Source organism: Acinonyx jubatus, chromosome E2, assembly GCF_027475565.1.
Source record: "Acinonyx jubatus isolate Ajub_Pintada_27869175 chromosome E2, VMU_Ajub_asm_v1.0, whole genome shotgun sequence".
NCBI lineage: Eukaryota > Metazoa > Chordata > Mammalia > Carnivora > Felidae > Acinonyx > Acinonyx jubatus.
The window spans coordinates 52,016,327-52,026,383 of NC_069396.1; the positions used below are offsets into that span (position 1 = coordinate 52,016,327).

The window sequence follows — 10,057 nt, forward strand, 5'->3', positions numbered from 1 at the left end:
GAGCTCTTCCTAACCTTATCCTCCACTCTTTATTCAGCTTTTCACTTCTGTGAGTATATGTTCAATTTCCAAGAACTCTTTTTTTTTAACTTTACTTATGTCTCTTCATCATCTCTAGACCCCATGTGGGGCTTGAACTAACGACCTTGAGATCAAGAGTCACATGCTCCTCCAACCGAGCCAGCCAGGTGCCCCCCACCTAAGAACTCTTTTTTTTTAATCTCTGAATTTTTATACTACTTTCTCAATTTCATAGTATTACTTACAGTGTCCTATTTTATAATACGCATGGTTCGAAGTTACAGTATCTTGTCTTTTTCACATTTTCTCCTCTATGCATAATCTGTTTGCTCCAAGTCTCCCCCTTGCCGCCCCTTCCCATTTGTTGGGTTCCTTTCTATCTTTCTTCCTGAGGCTTTACTGATATCTAGTAATCCCTAGAAGTCTGGTCATACGTGTGTTTTTGTTTTGTTTTGTTTTTGTCTGTTCACATTTTGGAGGGAAGTCCAAAACTCTGGAAGCGGAGGGCTTGTGATTACACGAGTGGGGTTTTTGGCTATGAACGTCACTGTAGGTGATCTGCCTGGACCATTTTTGTTGGGGAATTCCCAATGTCAGTATTTTTTTTTTCTTAGAGTGGTCGTATATATGTATGCACGTGTATATGTATCATATACATGCAGAGAAACAAGGAAGACAAATACTGAATTATCATCTCCCTTAAAAAATAACCCCCTTGGGGCGCCTGGGTGGCTCAGTCGGTTGAGCGTCCGACTTTGGCTCAGGTCATGATCTCGCAGCTCGTGAGTTCGAGCCCCGCGTCGGGCTCTGTGCTGACAGCTCAGAGCCTGGAGCCTGTTTCGGATTCGTCTCCCTCTCTCTCTGTCCCAACCCACTCGCATTCTGTCTCTGTCTCTCTCAGAGATAAATAAACACTAAAAAAAAATTAAAAAAAAATAACCCCTAATGATATGAAAGTTAAAAGACATTCATCCATTCATCCAGTAAGGATTTTATTTATTTATTTATTTATTTATTTATTTATTTATTTACGTTTATTTATTTTTATTTTGAGAGAGGGAGACAGCAGGGGAGGGACAGAGAGAGAATCCCAAGCAGGCTCCACGCTTCCAGGACATGGGGCTCGATCTCGTGAACCCTGAGACCATGACCTGAGCTAAAAATCAAAGTCGGATGCCTCACCGATGGAGCCACCCAGGTGTCCCTCCAATAAGTATCTATTACGTGCTTTCATCATGCTCTCTTGGACCTTCCACTCTAGTCTGGGAGACAGACACATACGTGTTCCTAGAGCATCGGTCTCCAATAGCTCTCTCTGCGACGGTAGACATGTTCTACGGGGCACCTGGGGGCTCAGCAGTTGAGCATCCAACTCTTGATTTCGGCTGAGGTCGTGATCTCATAGTTCGTGAGAGCGAGCCCTGCGTGGGACTCTTCGCTGACAGCAAGGGGCCTGCTTGGGATTCTCTCTCCCTCTGTCTCCGCCCCTCCCCCCCAAAAATAAATAAATAAATAAATAAATAAATAAATAAATAGGGGCGCCTGGGTGTCTTGTCAGTTGCGCATCCGACTTCCGCTCAGGTCATGATCTCGAGGTTCATGAGTTCGGGCCCCGTGTCGGGCTCTGTGTCTCTCTCTCTCAAAAATAAACAAATATGAAATTTTTTTTTAAATAAATAGAGAGAGAGAGAGAGAGGGAAATGTTCTCGACTTTTGCAGTCCAGTGTGGTAGCCACCAATTTGCGATCGTTTGAAATGTGGTTGGTGTAACTAAGGAACTGAATTTTTCTTTTTCTTTTTCTTTCTTTCTTTATTTTAACGTTTATTTATTTTTGAGAGAGAGAGAGAGAGAGAGAGACAGAGCTTGAGTGGGGGAGGGGCAGAGAGAGAGGGAGACACAGAATCTGAAACGGGCTCCAGGCTCTGAGCTGTCAGCACAGAGCCTGACGCGGGGTTCGAACCCACAGACCGTGAGATCGTGACCTGAGCCGAAGTCGGACACTCAACCGACTAAGCTACCGGGTGCCCCGGAAACGAATTTTTAAACCTTAATTCCAATTTAAATTCAAATAGCCCTACCTGGCTAGCAGGTACCACCATGGACAGCACTAGAAAATTCCATCCCTACAGAGAGGTACAAGGGAATTGGCGGCCTCACATGGTTTTGGCTGGCTCACAAACGTGGGCTCACCCTACCACAGAGGGCACAGGGGCTCACAAGAAGAGAAAGGAAATGCACCCCTTAAAAAGAAATATAACAGGGGCACCAGGGTGGCTCGGTCATTTGGGCGTCCGACTCTTGATCTTGGCTCAAGTCATGATCTCAGGGTTCATGGGTTCGAGCCCCACCTGGCACAGAGCCTGCTTGGGATTCTCTCCCTCCCTCTCTCTGCCCCTCCCCCCTGTAAATAAATACATAAACTTAAAAAAATAAATAAAACAAGAAACACAGCTTCTCCTCCCAGCCAGTTCTGGAAGCCCATTCTGTGAAGGATGTTCAATTCCTCACCCGCATGGTGGGGGAGGGGAGGGCGAGCAAAAAAGGAAACCTCATATCCCCTTTCCCTACAGTAAGCATTATTTTTCATTCCCCTCCTATCAATTAAACTATGTGTCTATGCACACATATACATTATTAACTACCAGCCTGAATTCATTCATTCAGCCACTCTGTTAAGCACCTGTTGTATGCCGGGTGCTGTTCCAGACCCTGTGGCTACAGCAGTGAACCAGACGAACAAGATCTGTTCCTTCACGGAATTTCAAGCCCAGTGGGAAGAGGGCGAACCATAAACTTAATAACCAAGAACATATTATAGTTACAAGGGGATACGTGCTATGGACAAAAATACTGCCGGGGGCGTGAGTTTCGGAGACCTAGGGAGGAGGCTACGGGTTGCAGTATTTAAGAAGGTGCTCAGACAGGTGTCGTTTGAGCCAACGCTTGAAGGAAGTGAGGGGTGGAGCCAGGCGGCTATCTGGGAGAAGACTGTTCCAGCAGAGGGAACAGCCAGTGCAAAGATCCTGAGGCAGGAGTGTGCTGGAGTGGTCCAGGAACTTCCTGTTTGCTGCCATAGGTTCTTGTAATGCGAGGAGACCCCCGTTACTGAGTGAAGTGAGGAGACAGCGGAGGCTAGTGAGCTGAGAAGGCATGGAAGCTGTGACTCAAATGTTAAGATCCCTCTGGCGATGAGGGGCAGGAATAAACAGGAAAGCAAAGAGATGCAGGGCTCCCCAATGCCCTCTCTCAAAAATGAATACACATTAAAATAAAATTAAAAAAAGACTGAGCGGGGCACCTGGGTGGCTCAGTTGGTTGCGCGTCCGACTTCAGCTCAGGTCATGATCTCGCGGCTCATGAGTTAAGAGCCCTGCGTCGGGCTCTGTGCTGATGGCTCAGAGCCTAGAGCCTGCTGTGGATTCTGTGTCTCCCTCTCTTTCTGCTCCTCCCCCCCCCCACTTGTGCTCTGTCTGTCTCTCAAAATAAATAAGCATTTAAAAAGAAACTTTATTTTTTTTTAAATGACCGAGCAAAGGGGGCCCCTGGGTGGCTCAGTCAGTTAAGTGGCCGACTTCAGCTCAGGTCATGATCTTGCGTTTTGTGAGTTCAAGCCCTGAGTGGGGCTCCGCACTGATGTGTGGAGACTGCTTGGGATTCTCTCTCTCTCTCTGCCCCTCCCCTGCTCTCTCTATAAATAAACAAACAAACAAACAAACAAACTTAAAAAAAAAGACTAAGCAAAGGATTAAAAGTGAAGGCTCTTAGATCCTCTCTTCCTGAAAGCCTCTCACACCTCCCTGCCATTGGAAGCCTTGGTTTTTGACTCTGTCCACAATGCCCCCCAGGTCTCTCCCCCACCTCCTCCCCCACCTCCCCCTTCCTCCCCGCAAGGACCCCTGGAGACCTTCCTTACATTTTACCCTAGTCCTCAAGCCCCTCCCTCCATCCCCCCTCTTCAGCCTGACTCTGGAAACCTACAGTTCTTTCTACTTAGACAGGGAGGCGATTCACCTTTCGCCCCCAAGGGCATTTTCCTAAACAAAGAGAAACCTACAGGGAAATTACAGTTTGCCTACAAGGCAGTTGTGATATATATATATATATATCACAACATATATATATAAATATAAAGTTTCCAGATGTCAGCTGGGATCTCCCTGCCTGTTAGAATCCATATAAAACCCCATTTTCCAATCGTGGGATCTTGACTGCCCTCCCCCAGATTTCTGCTCGTCTCCAGAGCTTCAAATTCTTTGCCCCCCCCCTCCCCCAAGTGTTTGCTTTGGCTGGAATCTGTTGGGGGGGGGGGCGGGAGGGGATCTGCTGTCCGTCTCTCCACTTGGGGTCTGTGGACCAATTCTGCCCTTTTCTTTCATTTCTCTGCACATACAGAGGCAGGTACACAAGGCATTGATGTGCTCATGTGTGAGGATGTAGAGAGGGCTTTACCGGAGATTTGACTCAGTTGGTTAAGCATCAGACTCTTGGTTTCGGTTCAGGTCATGATCTTGTGGTTCAGGGGTCCAAGCCCCCGCGACGGGCTCCGTGCTGACAGCACGGAGCCTGCTTGGGATTCTCTCTCTTTCCCTTTCTCTCTGCTCCTCCCACGCTCGCTCGCTCTCTCTCTCAAAGTAAATCAACATTTCAAACATTTATTTTAAATAATAAATTAATATGGAAGGGCACCCGGGTGGCTCAGTCGGCTGAGCGTCAAGGCTCTTCATTTCAGTTCAGGTCGTGATCCCAGGGTCGTGGGATCGAGCCCCGAGGCCAGCTCAGCACGGAGCACAGAGCCTGCTTAAGATTCTCTCTCTCTCCCTCTGGCCCTCTCCCCCGCGTGCACTCTCTCTCTCTAAAATAAATTTAAAAAAATTAACATGGAGTTATGCTCTATATGGGCCTCTATGACTCTTTTCTTTCTTTTCTTTTCTTCTTCACGGATATGCCCTGGACATCTTCATGTCAGATCATAGGCCTAGATCTTGTTTCATCGAATAGTGACACAGCGTGGACTTCTTTATCCACTCATCCATGCGATCCACAAATATTTACAGCCCCTGTGGGTGTGCCAGGAACTGTGCTGAGTCACAGCTTGGAATGTGTCCCAGCTGGGGCTCGCAGTCTCCGAGGAGAGGCTGGGGTTCATCGGATAATCACAGAAGTACGCGGAGGGCTGCAGTTGCGAAGGAGGGGACGCGGGGCGCGTGCGCCATCGTGTATTCATCCGTGAGGGGGAATTCTCTCTCCCTGCTTGTCTTGTCTCAAGGTTTAGAAACTGGGGGCCTAGCGGGAGGAGGCACGCCAAGTAAGTAAGGTGCGCGTCTGGGCCTGCGGTTCCCATCTGAGTAATGGAGATAAGTTTCCACCTCGCAGGAGCGCTAAGAGCCTTGAACGTGTTATTACCGCCGATGGCACGGCGCCCGGCACGATACAAGCGATCGTTAGCGTTATTATGATTGGCAGGAGTCCCCTGTCTCAGCCTCAGCCCTCTGTAGAATGGAGGAGTATCCAGAACCTTCTCTGGAGGGCTGCGGTGAAGGCTGAACATAACGTTCTCCAGCACTTTCTTTGCACCAAGCCATCAACTTACCTTTGCGGCAACCGTGGAAGGGAGGTATTGATGTTGTCCCCACTTTGCAGCTCCAAACGGAGGCACCGAGAGGTGCGGTGGCTTGCTCTGGAGTTCACCACCAGTCAGGATGTGGGGCAGTTGGAGGCTGTTAGGGGTGAGAGGGGGTTCCGGGAGGGCCGTGAGAGCATCTGGGTGGGACTGACCCTGCCTTTCATGCCCCCTGCCCACCCCCTCCCCAGGAAGCTGGACGCCTTCATCTATGATGCGGCTGTGCTCAACTACATGGCCCGCAAGGATGAAGGCTGCAAGCTGGTCACCATCGGCTCGGGCAAGGTCTTTGCCACGACGGGCTACGGCATCGCCCTGCATAAGGGCTCCCGCTGGAAGCGCCCGATCGACCTGGCTCTGTTGCAGTTCCTGGGGGACGGTGCGGCTGCACACAGGGATGCCTCGGGGGTGGGGCGTGGGGATGGGGGTGGGGGTAGGGGTGGGGCGCAGGAGGGGATGAGGATCAGGACACCAGGGTCTAAGGGAGGAGAGGGCCGGGCGCCTAGACTCCTGTATCAGAGAAGAGGGTCCGAGGAGGGTGCCCCTGGAAGTTGACCTATGCCCCCTGCCCCCTTTCTCCAGATGAGATCGAGATGCTGGAGCGGCTGTGGCTCTCCGGGATCTGCCACAACGACAAAATCGAGGTGATGAGCAGTAAGCTGGACATCGACAACATGGCGGGGGTCTTCTACATGCTCCTGGTGGCCATGGGCCTCTCCCTGCTGGTCTTCGCCTGGGAGCACCTGGTGTACTGGCGCCTGCGGCATTGCCTGGGGCCCACCCACCGCATGGACTTCCTGCTGGCCTTCTCCAGGGTACGCGGGCACAGAGGCAGGCCGGGCTGCGGGGAGGCAGGCAGGGATGCCTCGCAGTGGGAGACACCTGGGTCGAGGTCCCGGCCGGGCGGGAGGGCTGGAGGGGAGGCGGGCGGTCCCGGGCATCTCCCCGCCGTCCCCCGCCCCCGCCCCCCACTCGCTGACCCTGCTTCTCTCACGGCCCCCCGCAGGGCATGTACAGCTGCTGCAGCGCGGAGGCCGCCCCGCCGCCGCCGGCCAAGCCCCCGCCGCCGCCGCAGCCGCTGCCCAGCCCCGCGTACCCGGCGGCGCGGCCCGCGCCCGGCCCGGCGCCTTTCGTGCCCCGCGAGCGCGCGGCGGTGGACCGCTGGCGCCGCGCCAAAGGTGCCGGGCCTCCGGGGGGCGCGGGCCTGGCCGACGGCTTCCACCGCTACTACGGCCCCATCGAGCCGCAGGGCCTGGGCGTGGGCGAGGCGCGCGCGGCGCCCCGGGGCGCGGCGGGGCGCCCGCTGTCCCCGCCGGCCGCGCAGCCCCCGCAGAAGCCGCCGCCCTCCTACTTCGCCATCGTGCGCGACAAGGAGCCGGCCGAGCCCCCCTCCGGCACCTTCCCCGGCTTCCCGTCGCCGCCCGCGCCCCCCGCCTCCGCCGCCGCCGCCGCCGCCGTCGGGCCGCCGCTGTGCCGCCTGGCCTACGAGGACGAGAGCCCGCCGGCGCCCGCGCGCTGGCCGCGCTCCGACCCCGAGAGCCAGCCCCTGCTGGGGCCCGGCGCGGGCGGCGCGGGGGGCGCGGGGGGCGCGGGCGGCGGGGCCCAGGCCGCGCCACCCCCGTGCCGCGCCGCGCCGCCCCCCTGCCCCTACCTGGACCTCGAGCCGTCGCCGTCGGACTCGGAGGACTCGGAGAGCCTGGGCGGCGCGTCGCTGGGCGGCCTGGAGCCCTGGTGGTTCGCCGACTTCCCCTACCCGTACGCCGAGCGCCTCGGGCCGCCGCCCGGCCGCTACTGGTCGGTCGACAAGCTCGGGGGCTGGCGCGCCGGCAGCTGGGACTACCTGCCCCCGCGCAGCGGTCCAGCCGCCTGGCACTGCCGTCACTGCGCCAGCCTGGAGCTGCTGCCGCCGCCGCGCCATCTGAGCTGCTCGCACGACGGCCTGGACGGCGGCTGGTGGGCGCCGCCGCCCCCGCCCTGGGCCGCCGGACCCCCGCCCCGGCGCCGGGCCCGCTGCGGGTGTCCGCGGCCGCACCCACACCGCCCGCGGGCCTCGCACCGCGCGCCCGCCGCCGCCCCGCACCACCACCGGCACCGGCGCGCCGCGGGGGGCTGGGACCTCCCGCCGCCAGCGCCCACCTCGCGCTCGCTCGAGGACCTCAGCTCGTGTCCCCGCGCCGCGCCCGCGCGCAGGCTCACCGGGCCCTCCCGCCACGCGCGCCGCTGCCCGCACGCCGCGCACTGGGGGCCGCCGCTGCCCGCCGCGCCCCACCGGAGACACCGGGGCGGGGACCTGGGTACCCGCAGGGGTTCGGCGCACTTCTCCAGCCTCGAGTCCGAGGTATGACGCGGCCCAGGGGGGCCCCGGCGCCCCCTCGGTCAGCGCAGGCCACGGCCCGAGGGGGCACGCGCAACAGACAGGACCCGCGTGGGTTGGGAAGGAAAAGTTGGACCTGGCCGGACCCCGCCTGGAGCAGCGTCCTGCGCCCCGTCGCTTTGGGGGCACCAAGAGCCGGAAGGGATTTGGCCCCTCCCTCCCCCAAATCTCACCCAGCCTGAAAGGGAGGGGGTGGGGGTCTCGGAGCCCACTGGAGGTTTGTTTTTGTTTTGTTTTGTTCTTAAACCCGACAAGGGCTTTTTAACGTCACCAGATGGGGCGGGAGGTGGGGGAGGGGGTGGGGACACGCCGCGCCCGCGCCCCACCCCCACGCCCGGGGCCGTGGCCCCCACATCACTGTGCAGCTCCCCGGCCCCGGCCACGCCTCCGGGGAAGCCCGTTTTTAACCTTTCATCCATTGGGACTCAAAACTGTGAGACGCGTTCGCCAAACTGTGACCCCAGACCTTGGCCCCGCCACACAGAAACCCCTGACCCCAGACTGTGACTTCCGACCCCTAAAAACGGTCATCCGACCCCAGACTGTGACCCCTGACCCCAAACTGTGACCCGAATCCCCGACTGTGTCCCGACCAGACTGTGACCCTTGACGTCATACCGTGACACACCCTCCTCCTTTCCCCACCCTAGGTCGCTTTTCCCAATTTTGACCTCAGACACTCCCAACGGAAGCCCCGCCTCCCCCTGTCCTAGCGTTGATCCCAACAAACATCGGGCCAAACCCTCCCACCCTGTCGCACCTCACTACCAGCCCCACGTGCCACCAACCACATCCTCTCCAACTCCAGCCCTTATCTGTGACCCTCCCAACGAAAACCCAGCAGACACCCCCTCCCCTCCCCCCCCCCCCCCCCCCAAGCCTCCTTTTCCTAGATCTCCAGCCGGGTCTGGAGCTGGGTTGTGGAGGAGACGGTCTGGGAATCCACACCCACCACCAACCTCCCCTCCCACTCTCCTGTTACACATTGCAGTGTTTGGAATAAACCATGTTTTTATGCCTCCTCAGTCCAAGTGTGAGCTCCGTGTTTGTCTCAGCCCCCCTCAAACTTCCCTGGAGGAAACAGAAACCGAGAAAAGTCCCACAGAGGAAGAGAGGGCGGAAAGAAAATTGTATTCAGAACACAGACCCTGGAAGGAGATGGGAGACAAAGACCCAGAAAGGGGCTGTGAGAATAGATCCTAAGAAGAAGACTGAGATGGTGCGAGGGAGGACAGAGACTCAGAGAGAAGGCGGGACAGAGAACTCCAGAAAGATCCAGGATCAAAACACTTTAGGATTAAGTCTAGGGTGCCATTCCTATGGCCACAGACAAGGCCTCTTGCTTGATTCTTAATATCCTGTTCTTGCAAGCGAGGAGTCTAGTATATCCCAGCCAATCCACCTATCTCGAATGCCGTGAATCTCACCAATGAGAATCTATTTCTAACATTTCATTGCCGATGAGGGATAAAGAGAGCCAAAGCGCTTGTAACGGCGGTCTCCAGAGGGCTGACTTTCTGATTAAGTGCTCGCTGACCATAGCTGCAATGTGAACGCCTGGTTAGGCAATTGACTGCCCCAAGAGGGTAGATTCAACCGACTGACTTACACATAATATCATCCTGTCTACACTAAAGCAGTTTGAAGTGAATTAAAGCCATCATAACAAAGAGGGGAGAGGAACCCGGCTTTATGGGTCCTCAGGGAGCAAAAGCCCAGTCTTCTTGCCAGTGAGAACTCTTATTTGCATACATGAATAATATAGCGGAAAGGAAGCAATGGGAGTCCAAGGTGGAAGATGGAGTCGGGGCTCAGGACTCCTCCAGTAGATGGAGAAAACTGGCTTCGTACAGAACTACAACTCCCAGGAGGCCTTGCCGCCGCTCCGCAGAAAAGCGCCGCAAAGTCACGCGAAGGGTGTACTTTCTCCGAATCCGCAAGCCTCGGTCGCTAGGCTAGGACTCCTTTGCCTTAGTTCTCCTTCACCCTCTCCCCGCCGCCCTCTCTAATTGGTGAGCTCGGAGGTTTCCAAGGCAACCGT

At 56.3% G+C, this 10,057-nt stretch overlaps 1 protein-coding gene across 1 annotated transcript in view; it reads left to right on the top strand.

Moving 5' to 3' along the window:
• GRIN2D (glutamate ionotropic receptor NMDA type subunit 2D) overlaps positions 1–9,942 on the top strand; it is a 37,698-nt gene extending 27,756 nt beyond the window's left edge. The window contains exons 11-13 of the mRNA XM_053209909.1: positions 5,834–6,021; positions 6,225–6,457; positions 6,649–9,942. Coding sequence (XP_053065884.1) covers positions 5,834–6,021; positions 6,225–6,457; positions 6,649–7,986 — 1,759 coding nt within the window. The 3' untranslated portion in view covers positions 7,987–9,942. The remainder of the gene's footprint in view (positions 1–5,833; positions 6,022–6,224; positions 6,458–6,648) is intronic.
• Positions 9,943–10,057: the final 115 nt, after the last annotated feature.